This window comes from Antedon bifida, chromosome 11, assembly GCF_963402885.1.
Source record: "Antedon bifida chromosome 11, ecAntBifi1.1, whole genome shotgun sequence".
NCBI classification, from domain to species: Eukaryota; Metazoa; Echinodermata; class Crinoidea; order Comatulida; family Antedonidae; genus Antedon; species Antedon bifida.
Genome location: NC_136236.1, coordinates 13,348,621 through 13,368,074, shown reverse-complemented (window position 1 = coordinate 13,368,074; position 19,454 = coordinate 13,348,621). Strand labels below are relative to the sequence as shown.

The window sequence follows — 19,454 nt, the reverse complement described above, 5'->3', positions numbered from 1 at the left end:
TGGGTTACCTGACCAAAATGGATTAATAGAACATGACATAGAAGTCTTTTTGTAGTGTACCATTTGAATTTAAAAAGAACAACTTGAGTTTTGATAAACTTTAAATGTATGGCGCCGGCATTGTTATAGTCACAAAACATGCATTCAATGATAAAAGGAAGGAGAGAAATGCTTTCACAGAGCATCATCAATTGAATATAATTATGTTTTATGGTCTGTAGCTACTAGCTTTTACGATATTAAAAATTATCAGACAACTTGATAACTTATTGTTAAAGATATATAAAATGTCTTTGAAATGCTATAATTATAATTCCTTTATAACACTCAATTTCGGTTTGGCCTACTAACTTTTAGAAATTGACTCATTCATATTGATTTATAAACATTTCATAATATCTAATAGTTAATATTTGTAACACAGAAAATACCAAGTTGCAACATACATAGCTCACACAGTGATGTCTGGCTGAAGGAACATAGCTGGGGATAAGGCAGGAGAGAAATAGGCCTATATAATTCGTGGCAGTCTCCACCATCTATTATTTTCAAATAAAACGCATTGATTTTTAAAAGTTTAAGCCTTATTAATTATACATGTGTTTCAATAAATAAACAAAATGACACTAGAAGTCTGAATTAATTTGTAACACGAGCCTGATTATTCGTTTCGTTTATTGATTTAACCAGCATAAAATCAATACAATATACACAAAATTTAACAGAGAGATGAAATAAGCTGGGTAGGGACAGCTTAAGTAAAATACATCGTTAAGTGAGTCAGCTACCTCTCATATAAAATTAAAACATATACAAAATAAAGTTAAATAAATAAATACATTTCCAAAATGTTATTAACATTTTTCAATAACATTTGTCAACAAATGTTAATAAAAAGACAAAAAGGATAAAAATAAAAAAGTTGAGTCAGGCAAGTTTGAACGAAGAGAAAGCAAGAACGAGTTCAAGTTAAAAACAAACTCATCCTTAAGATCATTTGGTTTTTACAAAGCATAAGTAATACTTAAGAACACCAACAAGTATTCCACAGGATATTTTATATGCCTATTTTTAAAGGCCAGGTGCGGGCAAAAAATTTCTATTGATCATACATTCCAATAAATATCGATCTATAGTTTCCCCTATGTTTCATAATTTTTGGGATTTTATTTGTGTTACACGAGCTTGTTGAAAATAAGCACTTTCTTATCAGTGGGGAGATAGTTCAAATTACACAGTAAAATCTCTATTCTTTTGTACACAAATGTTGTAAACAGGCATTTTAAAAAACTATAAGAAATAAACGGTGTGGTAAAAAATGTTATCAGATGACTAAATATAGGTAATATAACTTGAATTTTACGTTTCTTATATTTTTATTCATCTTCAGAGTTTTATTTCCATGCTATAGCAAAAATTATCCACCGTATATCCACCATCTTTTTTCACCTTCTAGGGAGTCGCCAGACATGTTATTACATTAGGTTAAACTATCTAACTACTGAAAAAAAGTCTTCCCAGTTTTTATAGAAGAATTTTGCCAAATTTTGTATTTGACCATTTTAAGGGAAATTCATGTTTTTTCGTCTTGATTTCTATTACAAATATTTGATTTATGAACAATTAACCAGATATTATATTTAAAATTCCTGCCTGTATCTGAGCTTTAAAATTTTGTTGATAAACTAATTATTGTTGATTCGTTTACTATAATTTTTACTACACTTCTTGTATTATTAACACATCGGTTGTAGTGATTTTACATTGAATGTTTCAACATTAGTAATTGTATACTTTCACATTGTTTTCTCCTGAATTTACAACTGCCAATCTTCGTGGTTTTTTTGAGATTACAGTGATTGAACTTGGAAGATTAATAGCATCCTTAGTTTCATCAATTCGTCTTAAAAAAACACCATGTTTGTCAAATAATTGTATTTTATGTCTACTGGATACTATTATATTTTCATCATCGTCTATTACAATTCCACGGGGATCTTCAACTTGTCCATTGTTCACACCTTTGCCAGCCATTGTTTTCAAGTAAGTACCATTTACATCAAACATTTGAACTCTGTGATTACCTAAGTCGGTAACCATGATACGGTCTCTCCCTATTAAAGCAACATCCGTTGGAAAGTACATTTGACCGTCTTTGCTACCCTCTTCACCTATCGTACCAATCAGGCTGCCGTCATCCATATTAAATTTGAAGACACAGTTAGCTGTACTGTCTGCAACATACATGACTCCAGTTTCACTGCTTACTATCAAGCCAAGTGGCGATTCCAATTTGTTATCATTAAATGTAGTGATTTTGTTCAATGTATCATCACACTTTACAATACTGTTTTTTTCAATGTAAACAATGTAACCATCACTCATTTGATGCAACCTTTTTATTTTTTTCGTACATTTTGTATTGATAACACACTCACCAGAATTATTGAATTTGAAAAATTCACAGTTGGTTGATACTAACATGCTACCTTCTGTATCTAACAATACGACGTCTGTGACATGCTGGCCTCTGGGTATTTTATGGAATACGGTAGTCGTGTTATTCACAAGTCCTATTGGTACCACTGTGATATTTACTGGAGATCCTTTGATGTAGTATTTTTCAGCAGTCATAACCTCCATAATCCAGTTGCCTTCCTCATTACATTTGTCTGTTATTCTAAACTGTCCATGTTTCTTGTCTTCCACCACATCAAGAGGTTTTTCTTTCCCTGATGGACATATTAGTCTAGCATCTAAAGACACCGGTGCTAAAAATGTATCTGGATTGCTCTTCTGTCTTGCTACATTCACTGTAAATGGTTGTCCCTTTGTTACTGAAAATGAACTATCCTTACTATCAATAATAAAGTCCCAGTCAACAATTCTTAATCTCAAAATTCGACATTGTTGTACAATTGTGGTGATTGTTGGCTTATGATGTTCTTCGTCAAATAAAAAACTCTCCGCAGAATATCGTTTGATTTCTTCCTCAGTGTCCTTGATAATGTTGTTTTGTAACTCAATATTTCCTGTCTTCTCTGGGTCGTTGATACTGTCACTGATCACATTCTCCAAAGCAGTCTTCTTTGATTGAAGATGTATTTCTTGCTTTTCAAAAGTTGCATTTTTTTCTCTGCGTATATTGTTAAGAACATGTAAATCTTCAGAAATATTTTTGCCAATGTGGTCAATATTAGATTGCTTGTGTTCCTCTATGTCTGTTTCACATCCTTTTACACATTTTTGAAATTCACGTTTACCTCTATAAACACACTTAATTTTTTCATCTATTTGTTCTTTGATGATCTTCGCTTCATTGATAACTACATTGTTTCCTTCCATGCTTTGTGTAGGCCTATCTAGTGTTTTTTCTTTTCTTTCCTTAAAAATAATTAATCAATTATATTATATTTCAAAACATGGTTATATTATGGTACGAAATATTGATTTAGGATAAAACATTTAATGAATAACGAATTTTTTTTTTGTTTTTGGTAAGAACAAACAATATTGTGTAATTAGTTTCCAAAATCGGGACGATGATGATGCATAATTAATTAATAATCGTGAGCGAAAAGCAAAAAGCTAAATTACAAAATAAAAAGTGTGGTTAATCGTCTCTAACCATGATATCTTAATAGCTATATGATATTCTTTCCTGAGTACCTTTCTGCAACTATGAAAACGACAATATTGCTGTCATGATGGAAGACTTTATCAGTTAGTCTTTGATACTTTTACCTTTTTATTAATTTTAAAGATGGCTCCTTCTGACGGCTCCCCATTCTCAACAACATTAAAACCTATAATAGATAATAATATTATTTATTCCATATTCGAGACTCAAAATGAAAGTTTACAGGATAGCATTATGCAGACTTAAGAGTATGTGTAATGTAATTCTAATAAGAAATAGGCTTGTATATTTCGATGTTGTTTTACAAAAAAGATTACCTCCTTGTCCTCTGCGTTCGTCTTCAGGCATGGATGCAGGTTCTGTAGATGTAATGCAACATTTAATTAAAAATAATACATAATATTATAACGCCCACATAATCATAACCATTACTTTGTATAAATTAGATTACGCAATATTACACTTACTAGATGGTACGCTAGGTCGTGCCCACAGATGGTTCTCGAATACACAGTAATTTCAGCGTAAAACAAACTGGCGATTTTAAATGTACGTACCGCAGCACTACTAAAATTAGCACCCTGGGAATTTTATAGGCCTATAAATAATATACCACTAAACACAGTAAAACATTTACGATTTAATACTTTTTTAAAACTGTCACTGTCATAGTCGATTGAAATAGTAAAGTACATGTATACACCGCTACGACGTTTATATTGTTCGTAATTATTAATTAATACAAACGTTGAGAAGCAACTGTCAGTAATAACGTTTGCTTGTATATCATGTGCGTTTATATATATAACAGTACCCACACTCAAAGTAAGAAATTTGCGAATTTTCAGTATTGTCCAAATATTGCAATACTATATCTAAAGGTTTAGGTTTATTCCCCAAGGGCTTATAAATTTACCTACAGGTACTTGTGTTAAACCAAATAATTATATTGGAATGTTCCATTCATCGCAAATCAATACATATTAACTCTATCAAAATCAGTATACAGTATCAAAATCGGCCTGTCTTCAATATTATGATGCTGTACTCGAGCTGTTTAACCGATTTTTAGTTATTAAAAACAATTATCGTAGAAGGAAATAGGCGAAGCATCCTCGTATTATTATGTGCGGGTATTTTTCAAGATGGACATCCATTAGACAGTGTATACCACGATCAGCAAACACCCCTATTTGGGGCAAATCGTTGAACCTAAATTCGTTTTAATTGTCAACAATTAATTATCTAACTCAATTTAATTAGTAAACAGGGTTACATCAGGTGGTTAAAATCAGTACCAAAAGTAACAGCCAATTTTATACAATCGAGTAAATATTCTAGAAATAACGCGCGATTTACCGAATTTTGCCCTTACGTAAATTTATATATAGCTTATTACTAAACTATCATTGTTTACTCGTTTGTTTACATGTTTTAAGCGAGTAGGCCTATGTAATTAATTATTGATAAGTAAGAAATAATTATTGTTATTGTAAAATAGTTATTGCTGACGTCGTATCATATAACTCTATTACTTGTTGCTAATAAATGTAGTGTTAGGCCTAGTATGATTAAAAAATATACAGTAGGCCTACAGTACATACCTAGAAGTATCGTCTTTGCCTTCCCGTCAAGTAGGTTTGCAAACCTTTCCTTTGAAGCCTCAGTCAACCATTCTTCCCTTTCCAGCTTGAACACAAAATCCCAAATATCATCAAACATTTCGCCTTTTAGTTCATCGTCGTAGCTTGCATGCATTTGTTTTACGGGCTTACTATTTGCCTTTACAGCCGCAAAAAGATTTTTGCGAAATGTTGATATTTGTTTGTCCTTGTATTTGGACTTGTAGTTGGCATCGGTGTTTGGATACTTCTCTTTGAAATCTTTTACTAATTGTACAACCGAAGCATGATCTGTTACCGTACCAATATCTAACAGAATCTCGACATCTGTATGATCACGAAAAATGTAATGCTGATCTTTGAGGTCATTAAAGAGATCGAGCCCTGTCATGCCATCTACAGGCTTACTTAACAGATATCCTGAACAGTGGTCATTTAATAGAAGTCTTAACATTTGTTTTTTACCTCTATATGCATTACTTATGTCTTCAAGTAATTTTCTGAATTCTTCGTGATTTGCTGTTGTCTGTAACGGTAAACAAAATATGTCAATTGAAAAGATATCCTGATGTATCAGTAATGAATGAATAATTAGCGTACAATTATCTGCCATGTAAATAATATAGTAGGCATCTACTTATATTATAATACTGTCGGATAGGACTGTCGCCCAGAGTCCACTCACGGTAGTCCTACGACATCAAATGGCATTGCTATGGCTTCACCGCCGACAAAGAAAGTATCTCTTCAAACAGATTACAATGGATAATTTATAGTACACCATAGTTATTATTACCAGTTACTACTAAGTAAACACTTTCGAAATAGTATACTTACGGTAGATAATTTACTCCCCTGTTTTGCCGACATTTTGAAGGTCAAGGCGCAGCCTGATTTACAATTTATGTCGATCGGATAATGGTATGCATAAGGTCTAATGTATTCAATACCAAAACGATTGTATGGATGAATGAGCAATATTTTGTATTACGACATTGAGTAATCAAATGGTGGAAAGATTGGTATTAGGAGCCTATATCAAATTAATTGCAACATTTGTAATTTAGTCTCATCTCCTCTATTAATTAGTTAGTTATTATATTTCAGAAATAAGTTCTTGAATGATTAAAATAAAGATATTATTTGTCTATGGTTGAGTTGTTTGGCGTCGTCGATTACTGTTGCACTGAACCATAAGGTTATTGATATTATATGTTTTGTTGCTGGCGTGTGTTGGTAGCGTCCATCTTTGATATGTTATAATGCTATAATTTTATTGTGTTTATTACTTTTTACTACTTTCATTATGCATGCAGTGTATTCCATCATAATCATTTTGCCTGCTAGGTTTTACAATAAATGACATTGGCATAATTTACTTTTACAGTTACTCTCGATAACGTCAGCAAATAAGAAAATGATATTCATCTTTTCTTAATTTAAATTACTGCGTTCTATATTTCCATCTGCCCCTTTTCTACCTCCAATTGCCTCAGTTATAGTTAACATCAAGAATCTGTAGTAGATGTTCATCTAATCCAAAAGTGGATGGTGGTTTATTAATATCTTAATTTTTATAAATTTGTTTTCATTAAAATATTGGCTGTTCTATATCACTTCTATACCAACCATCGCTATTTCGATTCAAGAAAATATTTGCAACTAAAGTACAACAACTCAACTATTTCATTCTATGATTTATTATAAAAAAGACTACCGTATAATATGACATAAAAGCTTAAACTAAAAATAAACTATTGTGGTTACTGTGTAAATTGTGAATATAAATTAATTAAAATACACTACACTACATTTTGCATCCACATATATCGTCTATATATAAGCATTTTATATATAGACATTTGTAGGCATTAGAAGGTTTAGATCACAAATCACTTGCACCCTTTACACGTAATTTCGGAAACAACTATTTCTTGGCTTGCGCGATTATCCGGGTGTCCCTTCATCTTTTGAAAATGGATCTGCGCCATTATTTCCGTGCTTAAATACAGACATTAAAAAAACAGCAATAATCATAGCAAGACATCGTACGGTAATTTAATGTAGGCCTACTATCCGCAAAATTATGATGGTACATGTAGGCCTGTTAGGTCAATTTAATTTACTAGGTATAATTTACTAGTATAAGGCCTAGTTAACTTTCAGTTTTTAGTTACGAGAAATGTTAATCAAATATTATTTACTAAGAACTAGGTCAATAACGCCAAGCACTGAAATTATAGTAACGATTGCAGCAATGCATTCGATAAATACTTTATATTTTCTACCAAATATGAATGACAATACAGCAAAAATGACAACTAGTAATATGAAAATTATAAAAAAAGTTATATATCCCGCTTTAATGTAAGGATTTACATCTTCCTGTTTAGTGGAAGCAACATAAAATATTATTTCCAATATAACACACGGTATCAATAGAATCCCACAAACGCACCAACATTGTTGAAATCGCTTTGCTCTTTCTGAAATAAACAAATAAATAAATAAATAGAAAACACTTTAAGTTCAAAGTATTGGGAATAAAAAATGCTAGCTTTAGTTAATTTAGTCTTACTGAAAAAAGATTCAGTTGGAAGAGGCATATGTAAATATTTATTGTTATAGTCATTCATGATTGTGTGAAATATAATAACGGAGTGATGGTGCTTAATTTATTTTATGTAAATGATGATAATAGTTAATTATAAGTAATACCAACAATTTTAGACTCCGAGCATAAAACCTGATGAATGAAAATATATTTTTATCTCCTTCATGGAACAGTCTGTAGTATGTAATATTCAAAGTTTAACTTCGGTCATTTTTATCTACATTGTTATGTAGGCCTATATCAATTTACATTATATTTACGTTAAGATTTTGTCTTAAATTAATAATTACCTTCGATAAAATTCTGAATCCTCTTCAGGCTAATTAAAACAATATAATAAAACACATAACCAAATAGCCAAATAATAATTATGTTGGACTATTCTAAACCTTCAATATTCTATTTTCAAATCCTCTTAGTATATTTTCAAATAACTAATGAATTCCGAAAATGTGAAAAAACTCTTTTGATCAAACTTAAAAAGGAGTTAAAATGAGTAGTGATACCTCTGGATAGTTGTTTTGTAAACTTCATTAACGAATGTTTTGGATCATTTTTTCCACAAATTTCAGGCAACCTTGTTGGGTTACATTTTGCTTTGTGAATGTAGATCTCACGTAATTTTAAATAAGTTGGATGTTTACTATTTTTATACAATAATTGTTTACCGGAATAATGAGTTAATATTATGTTATTATACCTAGAGGTCATTTACCATGTGTCACCATCATGCATATCTGAAAAGGATAAAGAAATGTATTCATGTTTGTTTTCCGGTATCAAAACAATGATTATTGATTGGTTATTCAAACTCATATTTTCAAAAACATATGCCTACTATTTTTCAAGGTATTACATTCAGTAGGCCAAATATCATATTTTAAACATAACATGATAGCAATATACTGTTAATTAAAAATAAATTTAAAATAACAAAGACAATTTTGTTTTAATTATCTATTAGGCCCTATTTTATTCATTTTACTATTGCGCCAGCAGGACATACGGTATGCATAGTAGAGTTACAGTCTGCCCTGCTCAATTTATTATTTTGAATTACTATTTTTCTGATTTAGTTAATAGAAAATCACTAGTATCTTGTCACTTGAGGTTGTAATTGCAATATTGGGTTTTTTCCGATTTCCCCTCAATTGTAATTATGTAACAATTATTTTCTCATTTTACTGCCATTATTATTTAATGCGATAGTACATTTTAATGTTAGTAGCAGGACTGATATGTACCTTCTTCCATCGGATCAGTCTGGGATGTGGAAGGTTCTTCATTTTCTTCTTTTGCTGTGTCATGATATTCACCTGAAAAAGTCATCTTAAAATGTATTCTTACATTCTTTCTTGCAAACATGACACACGAGAATCGGAATATTAGCTACACTTTATTGGCAGTCTCGTTTAGATTTTGTGAAATCAGGCTAATGGGTACCACAAGAACAACACGTATGTTGTAAGGTCACCGCTACTTCGATCCAACAACTCCACAATTATTTATGATTTATTACAAGTAGACTACTGTATGATACAAGTAAAAAAGGGAATTATTTTGCTTACTGTGTAAATTGTGAATAAAATTTAATGAAAATATAGACTACACTACAGTTTGCATCCACATCGTCTAATATAAGCATTTTATATATAGACAATAGGCATTAGAAAGTTTAGAGAAAGTAATGACTTCCAATCACTCACACCCTGTAGGCCTACAGGTAATTTCGGAAACAAATTTTTTTTTTTTTTTTGCTTGGGCGACTTAGACTACACTGGTGTCCTTTCATCTTTTTAGAATGGATCTGCAATTATTACCGTGCATAACATAGTTCACTTTATTGGGAGTCTTGTTTAGACTTGTCACTAGAATAAATTATTTCTATCTCTTTGGGATGAGAATTCTCTTCTTTTAACATTATGGTTAGGGTTAGAGTTATCATTTAAAAAAATGAAAATCAACTGTAAGTTATGGAAGTTGATATCTTCATCGTCATGATAAATTGTCAAAATTGGTGGAAATTATTTTGATAATAAATAATATTACCTTGTCCTCTGTCCAACTCGGGTTTGTATACCTCATAACATTCTTCTTCAACTACACCAGAAGAACCACCTGTGAAAATTGAGGTTAGGTATGTTATACTTATTAAATGTCATTATTCAGTGGCAAAAAGGCAAGAATGTTTCTTATTTTCTGTTACATCTTCAGGTTTTAAAGTCTGAACCATATTCGGAAAAAAGGCATTTTATTACGAATATTATGAATGTGATATTTGATATGACAGAAAATTATGTAAACAAAAATATATATTTTTTAAATCTAAATTGAAAACGGTCTATTTGACAATTATGTTCATTTTCTAATAGGCCTATGCAAAGCATCATGTTTAGTACTCTTTCTTGCATTGCTAGTTTAATAGTTTGTATTGATCATTTTTATACCTATTGTTATTGTAATAATTCAAGCGATTTCAAATAGAAGGAATGATTATTACTGCTTATTTACCTTGTGCATTTCCATTCGCTGCATCTAGTATCTTCTTTGCCTTCCCGTCAAGTAGGTTTGCAAATCTTTCCTTAGAAGCCTCGGTCAAGCAATCTTCCCTTTCCAGCTTGAACACAAAATCCCAAATATCATCAAACACTTCTCCTTTTAGTTCGTCGTTGTAGCTAGCATGCATTTGTTTTACAGGATTACCATTTTCCTTTACAGCATTGAAAAGTTTTTTGCGAAATGTTGATATTTTTTTGCATTTGGACTTGTAGTTGGCATCGGTGTTTGGATACTTCTCTTGGAAATCTTTTACTAATTGTACAACCGAAGCCTGCTTTGTTACCTCACCAATATCTAACAGAATCGCTACATCTGTAGGATCACGAAAAATGTAATGCTGACCTTTGAGGTCATTAAACAGATCGAACCCTGTCATTTCATTTACAGGCTTACTTAACAGATTTCCTGAACAGTGGTCATTTAATAGAAGCCTTAACCAACGATATCTTTTTTTACCACTATATGCATTACTTATGTCTTCAAGTAATTTTCTGAATTCTTCGTGATTTTCTGTTGTCTGTAACGGTAAACAAAATATGTCAATTGAAAAGATATCCATGTATCAGTATTGAATAAATAATTAGCGTACAATTATCTGCCATGTAAATATAGGCATCTACTTGCATTATAATACTGTAGGACTGTCGCCAAGAGCCATCGGTCCTACGACATCAAATGGAAAATCTTTGTTTTATAATTACCCCTCACTAAAAGCAACAAATTCAAATTCATTTGCATTGCTATGGCTTCACCGCCGACAAAGAAAGTATCTCTTCAAACAGATTACAATAGATAGTTTATAGTACACCATAGTTATTAGTACCAGTTACTACTAAGTAAACACTTTCGAAATAGTATACTTACGGTAGATAATTTACTCCCCTGTTTTGCCGACATTTTGAAGGTCAAGGCGCAGCCTGATTTACAATCTATGTCGATCGGATAATGATATGCATAAGGCCTAATGTATTCGCTACTAAAACGATTGTATGGATGAATGAGCAATATTTTGTATTACGACATTGAGTAATCAAATGTTGGAAAAATTGGAATTAGGAGCCTATATCAAATTATTTGCAACAGTAAATTTAGTCTCATCTCCTCTATTAATTAGTTAGTTATTATTAGTTATATTTCAGAAATAAGTTCTTGAATGATTGAAATGAAGATACTATTTGTCTATGGTTGAGTTGTTTGGCGTCGTCGATTACTGTTGCACTGAACCATAAGGTTATTGATATTATAACAGGTTTTGTTTCATTGTAATAATTCCAATTCTTCAGGGCCCTGTCCTGTATTATTCTGTATCTTGACACTATTATAATAGCCTAGTTGATCAAATCAAACGTTCTTTTTAAAGAATTGAATCCTCTTTCCTTTGCTCTTTTATGCTCTAAATACTCTAGTACTTACCACACGCGTGTCGTATGTACCTTCCATACCCAGACTGTACTACAATAGTTCGTTAGCATTGTAGTTAATTTGACAGTAATATTTAAAACTAAATAAAAGATGCATTATTTCTATTACATTGGCCTATATGAAAACTTCATAAATTCTATACTTACTTTAGATGATTGACTCCCTTGTTTTGGCAACATTTTGAAGATGAACTTGAAGGATAGCCTTTAATTGTTCTAATCGGCCCAATAATAATGATATGCAGAATGTAATAAACCAAACCGATTATATGATTGGCCAATATTTTGTATCACAACATTTTGTATTTGTATTTGTGTATTTTGAACTTTTAAACCCACTTCTTCTAAAAATGAAAGCAATTTTTTAAAAGTGATTTCTAAAATAAATTCTTGAAAGAGGAAGAGTTCGTTGAATAATGGCTGTCGTCGATAATGCATTGAACCATAAAGGAAGTTATTGATATGCATATTGTACCAATCAATACAAAATTATAATATATACAATGGCAGGCATATAATGCTTTTTATTGCTTTGTAGAGTGAGGCATTTTATGATGTTAGTGATGCGTCCATTGATGACGTATTGCAAATTATAAATCATTACTTTGACTTTCACACTTTAGATATGCCGCTAGTAACTATACGAATTTTATGGAGGTGTTTGAATTTAGAAAACGCCTTTGAACCAATTGCGATGAACTTACGATTAATTGTATTAAAAGTTAAAATTAATTGACCTAGTCCATATATTGAGGGGGATATAAGATATGCATTTTGAGAAAATTTAACCTTAGAACCTATATATTAGATGGTTAAAAATAGCAATATATCGGCTGACCAATTCTCAGCCTCACCAACGTCAACCAATCAAATTAGTGATTAGGATGCCGTGTTTTACCATGCATTTGTGTTTTTCAACAAATTTAGTTCATCGCTTATGTTTTTATTTGGAAAGAGACTGCATTATTATATATTTGACTTCATTTCGTCTTTTAAAAAGTGTACGTGATACCATATTAAAATGATAGGTTCACTTTTTGGCCGGCCAAACTCTTGAAAAACAGTAGGCCCGTATATTTAAGAGTGCAATTTTCGGACAATTAGAGGTTCATATTCTTAAACCTGCGATTAAGTAAGTATTCTGAATTCCTAAAATTGTAATTACATTCTACGTGTAACAGTACAATTTCAGAGTAACTAAATAGATTTGTTTTTCTTCCTCTCAATTCCACCTTCGTGAAAGTTGCTCAGGCTTACACTCTGAATACCACAATAACAAAACAACTTTTTAGATTTAATATTTATTACAAGTACAACATGATATAAATGAAGGCGAAACTAGAACTAACACAGATGTTACGTGAATCCCTGTCATATTACTAAAAAATAAAACGAAACTACCTTTGTTTACTGTGTACATTTTGCTTATCTTATGTAATTATACTGCATTACACATATTCCATTGATCGAAATGTGAAAGTTTAGAATGTAATGAGTTCCAATCACTCACGTTGTGCATGTAATTTCGGAAACAAAATTTGAATAACGTGCATGCATATTAATATCTGATTCTAATTTTTGAGACGTAACAAAATGTAGGCCTATTATTTATTTGTCACCCATTTACAGGTATTAATTAATAATCAATTAAATGCAATTATATAAAAAGAAAACTAAAAATACAGTAGTAGTATTTGTTGTGCGTCCATGTCTTTTTATCTAACCACAGGAAGTACTTCATTGATTTATAACATCCATTATAATCCACAAACACACGTCTCTGTCGGCCATTGCTCTATGTATGCTCTACAATTAACACATTTTTGTACAAACCTTCTTATTTACCTCCGCCAGAGGTATATGTAATCGGTAGCGTGTGTTTGTTACTTGGCCAAATTGAAAATTGGCCAAGTATGTTGATCTGTTTGGTTTGTGTGTTTGTTACTTGGCCAAATTGAAAATTGGCCAAGTATGTTGATCTGCTTGGTTTGTGTGTTTGTTACTTGGCCAAATTGAAAATTGGCCAAGTATGTTGATCTGTTTGGTTTGTGTGTTTGTTTGTTTGTTTGTTTGTCATCACTCTAGCGCTCACAGTTTTGATTCGAATGACTCCAAATTACTACCATACATGTCACCTGGTGCAAGGACGACACTGCCCAATTTTGGTTAAAATCTGGGCCACGGTCCCAATTCTGGACCACTTTTAAAAAGTATTTTCAGACCTGCTAGTGTTAAAAGATAGGACAGAATTATCAAAAGCCGGTGAGCAGTCTTAAATTAACAAGTAAACTAAAAATTGCATTTTCTCGAGAACTACTTGTCCAAAAAACTTCATTTTTGTACAAGAGGCAAGAGTTATAATTTGTGATTTGTAATTTTAAAACATAAGTTGATTTAATATACAGGTTTTTTTATGCGAATAGTTTAAAAAACCTAATTCTTTTCAAATTCACCCGTGTGTTTCTCGCGTTGCTGTTCTATTGTTAGTCGACTGAAGCTATTGTTAGTTGAACATAACCTTTACACCAAACTCGTATACACATGATTGTAGTGAAATTAGCCTAAATCACACAGCATAAGAAACACACTTTAGGTGAAAATTGGGTCAATGTCAGGAGGTTGATGTTGTTCTGTTTGGTTTGTGTGTTTGTTTGTTTGTCATCACTCTAGCGCTCACAGTTTTGATTCGAATGACTCCAAATTACTACCATACATGTCACCTGGTGCAAGGACGACACCGCCCAATTTTGGTTAAAATCCGGACCACGGTTCCAATTCTGGGACCACTTTTAAAAATTATTTTTAGACCTGCTAGTGTTAAAAGATAGGACAGAATTATCAAAAGCCGGTGAGCAGTCTTAAATTAACAAGTAAACTTAAATTGCATTTTCTCGAGAACTACTTGTCCAAAAAACTTCATTTTTGTACAAGAGGCAAGAGTTATAATTAGTGATTTGTAATTTTAAAACTTAATTAGATTTAATATAGAGGTTTTTTGATGCGAGTAGTTTACAAAACCTATTTCTTTTCAAATTCACCCGTGTGTTTTTCGCGTTGCTGTTCTATTGTTAGCCGACTGAAGCTATTGTTCGTTGAAAGGCTGGTTACATAACCTGTACACCAAACTCGTATACACATGATTGTAGTGAAATTAGCCTAAATCACACAGCATAAGACACACTTTTGGTGAAAGTTGGGTCAATGTCAGGAGGCCAATTTTGATTTGGCCAAGTATCGCGCTATGCGCGAAGGCTAGTTTGTCTGTCTGTTTGTTTGTTACTTGGCCAAATTGAAAATTGGCCAAGTATGTTGATCTGTTTGGTTTGTGTGTTTGTTTGTTTGTCATCACTCTAGCGCTCACAGTTTTGATTCGAATGACTCCAAATTACTACCATACATGTCACCTGGTGCAAGGACGACACCGCCCAATTTTGGTTAAAATCCGGACCACGGCTCTAATTTTGGACCACTTTTAAAAATTATTTTTAGACCTGCTAGTGTTAAAAGATAGGACAGAATTATCAAAAGCCGGTGAGCAGTCTTAAATTAACAAGTAAACTTAAATTGCATTTTCTCGAGAACTACTTGTCCAAAAAACTTCATTTTTGTACAAGAGGCAAGAGTTACAATTTGTGATTTGTAATTTTAAAACTTAATTAGATTTAATATAGAGGTTTTTTGATGCCAGTAGTTTACAAAACCTATTTCTTTTCAAATTCACCCGTGTGTTTTTCGCGTTGCTGTTTTATTGTTAGCCGACTGAAGCTATTGTTCGTTGAAAGGCTGGTTACATAACCTGTACACTAAACTCGTATACACAGGATTGTAGTGAAATTAGCCTAAATCACACACACTTTTGGTGAAAATCGGGTCAAGTGTGTTTAGGAGGCCAATTTTGATTTGATTTGAGGGCTAGTTCGTTTGTTAGCAGGATTACTCAAAAAGTAATTACAAGATCTTTACCAAAATGAATGTACAGATATATATGTGGTCAAGGACTATTTCATTAAATTTTGGGACCATTTTGGACCACGGTCCCAATTCTGGACCACTTTTTAGTATACTTTTCAGACCTACTAATGTTAAAAGATAGGACAACATTTTTCAAAAGCCGGCGAGCAGTCTTAAAGTAACAAGTAATTTCTGATTCGTAATTTTAAAACATAATTTGATTTTATGTGCACGTTTTTTGATGCGAGTAGTTTATAAAAACCTATTTCTTTTCAAATTCACTCGTTTGATTTTCGCGTTGCTGTTCTATTGTTAGTCAACTGAAGCTATTGTTAATTGTTGAAAGGCTTGTTACATAACCATTACACCAAACTCGCTTACACATGCTTGTAGTGAAATTAGCCTAAATCAGAAACAGCATTAAGACACACACAAATATATATATATATATTTTTTTTTAATACCGGAGAAATCTTATGTAGAAGAATTTTACTGTAGGCGGAAGTATGCACTCTCGGAGTGGCTTTCTAGTTTGATCATGTATTGGTGAAGGGATAATGTATTGAACTTGCCAAATTTAATAAAAGATACTACATGATATTTGCTATTACTCAATTAAACTAGATTAAACTAAAAAATGTCACATCATGTCATCTTCCTTCGTTCAAACATAACCTAAAGAAGTCTCTGGTTGCGGCTTATGTCAATTAAATATCTTGCTACTGTTTCTTAATATTATTAGTTGTTCTTGTAAACTGGGCTACTATACCTTCAATATTTTATTTGTTTATTTATTTATTTTAATCTGGTGGCAATGACTTTTTTTACTAGTTTAATTTTGTTCTTTCATTGTAAATGTTATGTGTGTGCAGAGAAACACTAAAAACAAACAAGATTATTCAAGATAAATAGACTAAACTAAATACATGTGTATTATAGTTAATTAAACATTGTATACTATGATACAAAGCAAGCTTTAAAAAACATTGAATTCTTTACTAAATATTTTAGTTAGCAGGCATTACCATAGGCGTATCACTTGCTGTAGCCTCCAGGCTATCATCGTTCATCTGAAATTAATATAATAACAGTTTAATGTGTGCTATGGGTATGGGTATTTATAAATCAACATTGAGTGTATTAAAAGAAAACATGTTACCTAGGCTATGGAATAATTATATGATAATGATATACATGGAGACTAAACTATTTCAGCACGATTGTTGAGAGAAAAACACAAAACAATTACAATTAGGCTAAAAAACATTTTATTAAACGGTTAACTTATAAGTTATATAGACATTGATCATGATGTAGAAATCAACAATCGGCAATTAGTGACAGTCATTTTTATCATCATGTTATTTAAGTTCAATAGTAATTGCTTAGTTTGATAGATTTGTGGTAAAAAGTATAATTGTATACCTTCTTGTTCTCTGTCGCGTTGGTGCTCAGACGTTGCAGAATCTACAGCTGTGCCTGGCGGTGATTTACCTGTAAACAATTCGGAATAAATTAAAGTATATAGTAGTAAAATACAATACAATAATAATATTTCAATTGAATGTTGTTATGGTTAATCTATTGAATTAGTTCAGTCTTTAAATCATTATTAATTATGTTAATGGTATTGAACACTCAATTAATAGATAATTAGAGCAAGGTTACGGGATTTTACTGTGTATCAAAGTTTTGTATGTAATAATGTTTCCCCCTATCGCAATTACTATAGGCTAGTGATATTTATTATAGCCGTAGCCATATTAATAAATAAATGCTTGAAATACATACCGAGAAAAATGGCTGAGGACTTTATGTCAAGACAGTTTGCAAACTTTACCCTTGATTCCTTGTTATCCACCAGAAGAAGTTGTCTTTCAAGTTTAAATATGAATTCAAAAATGTTCCTGAATTCTAAATTTTCAAGGTCGTATACAGAACGCATCTTTTTTACCTCCTTTGTATTTGCTATTGCAGCTTTTAGAAGTCTTTTCCGAAATAGTGTGATTGGTTTATTCTTTGTAATTTGGCTCGTTGTTTGGATACTCCTCTTTAAAAGCATTTATTTGTTCTAATGCGTCACTCTCTTCAGTTTCTTGTGCAATGGTTACTAATAGCTCTACATCTGTAGGTTTATGAGAAATGTAGCCTTTGGTTTTAAGTTGATTAAACAAATCGAGTGCTATGATGCCGCCTTCTGCTAACGTCGATCCATTACAGTGGTCATTTAACAGAAGTTTCACCCAAGATAATTTCCTGCCTTCAAATTTACGGTTTATGTCAAAGAGCAAGACACTAAATTGTTCTTTCTAGAGAAGTAGAAAAAACAAGCTCACATTGAGTTAAGGAAAATGGCAAACCATTTTTCTTCCCATCTGTGTACTCTATTTTGGTATTTTTGTTTTATCGTATAGGGGCACGCCTATTTCTAGGTTGATTTGAAGTTAGTATATTTACGGTAGATGATTTACTGGGTGTTATTGTCGACATTTTGAGTGCAGTTTCCTTCTAGAATTAAGCTGGTTTTAGAATTGTGTGTATAACAATATTTCTATTGGTTGACAATGAACATTGAAGAAATAAAAATGTAGGCATCACTTCCATAATTCGAATTATGAACATTCCGTCCAAATTTTTGACTCTTTTTATTTTTCATCTCATCTATGTTTTATATTATTTTTAAAGACAATTGTATAAGAATTTGTTGAAAGAGGATACTAGTTGGTTGAACGATGCGTCGAATGTAGTAATTTTACGTAACCTTTCAGGAAGTACTTCATCATTGGTTAACCATATAATGTTATTGATATGCATATTATGCATATCAATAGAAATTATAACCACAATTCGAGCCAGTATAGTGTTGTTTGCTCTGAGAGAGGGAGTTTACATTATCAATAGCGTCCGAGATGATGACATAAACACAATTTCAACTTGGGGTTATGATACGAATCTATAAAGAAATCACAAATTAAATACCAATATGTCTGATTGATCTATTTTAAATTCGTCCATTCTATTATTTAACCGATATGGCTAGAAATGTTGTATTACTTTATCTTTTAATATTTTAAAAACTGCAACTTATCAGTAGGCTTCAACACCTCTATCAATTAGTAATACTTCACATTTTTTATCATAATATGCCAACATTTTTGTTTTGGTATTTTGTTGACTACTGTTGATATTATTGTTTTTATTATTGTAAGCATGTTTGTACAGTTTGTATTTAATATGTTGTTATTTTTAAAAGAGAGAACATAAAACTGAATGATTTATGTAGGTATTATACCTACATAAACGTATCATTCGATTTTAATTTAATTAACACAATATACATGTTAAGCCTATCATTCCGCCATTAAGTAATCAACATGAAAATGAATACATTTATGGGAGAAAATTTCACTACTTCCCCTTACTTTTTTTTGCCTATTATGTTTCTATTATGCTTTATTTATCCCAACATAAACATCACTTGTTGTAGAAACCAAGTTCAGCCTCTAATCGAGTTATTCAGAAGAAGACACAAAAGGGAACTAGGACGCTAGCAAAGAATAAAACATGAAGATCCAAGCAGACAGTATCTACAGTGTAAGATGATGTACAGCATTCACACTCAACTAACCCAAATATGGTATGTCATT

General features: G+C 31.7%; 4 protein-coding genes across 8 annotated transcripts in view; 1 reads left to right on the top strand and 3 right to left on the bottom strand.

Annotated features, from left to right (window-relative positions):
- Positions 1-19,454, top strand: part of LOC144855926 (ER membrane protein complex subunit 3-like) — a 140,214-nt gene that overhangs the window by 100,244 nt on the left and 20,516 nt on the right. The window contains exon 1 of one of the 2 annotated variants that reach the window (XM_078713887.1): positions 13,525-13,530. The exons of the other annotated variant lie outside the window; for it this stretch is intronic. The gene's annotated coding sequence lies outside the window, so the exon portion shown is untranslated. Of the gene's footprint in view, positions 1-13,524; positions 13,531-19,454 lie in introns of those variants that run through there. 2 annotated transcript variants of the gene reach the window in all.
- LOC144855923 (uncharacterized) lies at positions 753-6,163 on the bottom strand. The gene is made up of 5 exons (XM_078713881.1): positions 6,100-6,163; positions 5,245-5,788; positions 3,958-3,999; positions 3,745-3,806; positions 753-3,384 (listed from the first exon to the last, which is right to left on the bottom strand). Exons 1-5 carry the CDS (start codon positions 6,130-6,132, stop codon positions 1,780-1,782), a joined length of 2,286 nt encoding a protein of 761 aa, XP_078570007.1. The 5' UTR covers positions 6,133-6,163; the 3' UTR covers positions 753-1,779.
- LOC144855924 (uncharacterized) lies at positions 6,940-12,109 on the bottom strand. Of its 3 annotated transcripts, none has more exons than XM_078713883.1 (7): positions 12,004-12,109; positions 10,388-10,952; positions 9,926-9,994; positions 9,121-9,192; positions 8,592-8,613; positions 8,167-8,195; positions 6,940-7,748 (listed from the first exon to the last, which is right to left on the bottom strand). In XM_078713883.1, the coding sequence occupies exons 1-7, from the start codon at positions 12,034-12,036 to the stop codon at positions 7,459-7,461; spliced, it is 1,080 nt and encodes a 359-aa protein (XP_078570009.1). In that variant the 5' UTR covers positions 12,037-12,109; the 3' UTR covers positions 6,940-7,458. The 3 variants fall into 3 exon arrangements, with proteins under 3 accessions (XP_078570009.1, XP_078570008.1, XP_078570010.1); XM_078713882.1 differs by lacking the exon at positions 12,004-12,109 and adding an exon at positions 11,300-11,374; XM_078713884.1 differs by lacking the exon at positions 12,004-12,109 and adding an exon at positions 11,300-11,374 and having other exon boundaries at positions 7,639-7,748; positions 8,577-8,613.
- Positions 16,703-18,477, bottom strand: LOC144855939 (uncharacterized). 2 transcript variants are annotated; one of them, XM_078713902.1, is made up of 4 exons: positions 18,265-18,477; positions 17,599-18,116; positions 17,233-17,301; positions 16,703-16,877 (listed from the first exon to the last, which is right to left on the bottom strand). In XM_078713902.1, the coding sequence occupies exons 2-4, from the start codon at positions 17,867-17,869 to the stop codon at positions 16,867-16,869; spliced, it is 351 nt and encodes a 116-aa protein (XP_078570028.1). In that variant the 5' UTR covers positions 17,870-18,116; positions 18,265-18,477; the 3' UTR covers positions 16,703-16,866. The 2 variants fall into 2 exon arrangements, with proteins under 2 accessions (XP_078570028.1, XP_078570029.1); XM_078713903.1 differs by having other exon boundaries at positions 17,599-17,932.

What these genes read in the sequence shown, in the direction of transcription:
- LOC144855923 (XM_078713881.1), bottom strand. Translation starts at nt 6,132, where the DNA reads ATGTCGGCAAAACAGGGGAGTAAATTATCTACC. An exon ending in CGAACGCAGAGGACAAGGAG is followed by an intron (nt 3,807 to 3,957) that starts GTAATCTTTTTT and finishes TATCTATTATAG; the next exon opens with GTTTTAATGTTGTTGAGAAT. An exon ending in TCTTTAAAATTAATAAAAAG is followed by an intron (nt 3,385 to 3,744) that starts GTAAAAGTATCA and finishes ATTATTTTTAAG; the next exon opens with GAAAGAAAAGAAAAAACACT.
- LOC144855924 (XM_078713883.1), bottom strand. Translation starts at nt 12,036, where the DNA reads ATGTTGCCAAAACAAGGGAGTCAATCATCTAAA. An exon ending in GACTGATCCGATGGAAGAAG is followed by an intron (nt 8,614 to 9,120) that starts GTACATATCAGT and finishes TATCCTTTTCAG; the next exon opens with ATATGCATGATGGTGACACA. An exon ending in GATTCAGAATTTTATCGAAG is followed by an intron (nt 7,749 to 8,166) that starts GTAATTATTAAT and finishes TGTTTATTTCAG; the next exon opens with AAAGAGCAAAGCGATTTCAA.
- LOC144855939 (XM_078713902.1), bottom strand. Translation starts at nt 17,869, where the DNA reads ATGCTTTTAAAGAGGAGTATCCAAACAACGAGCCAAATTACAAAGAAT. An exon ending in GTCCTCAGCCATTTTTCTCG is followed by an intron (nt 17,302 to 17,598) that starts GTATGTATTTCA and finishes AATTGTTTACAG; the next exon opens with GTAAATCACCGCCAGGCACA.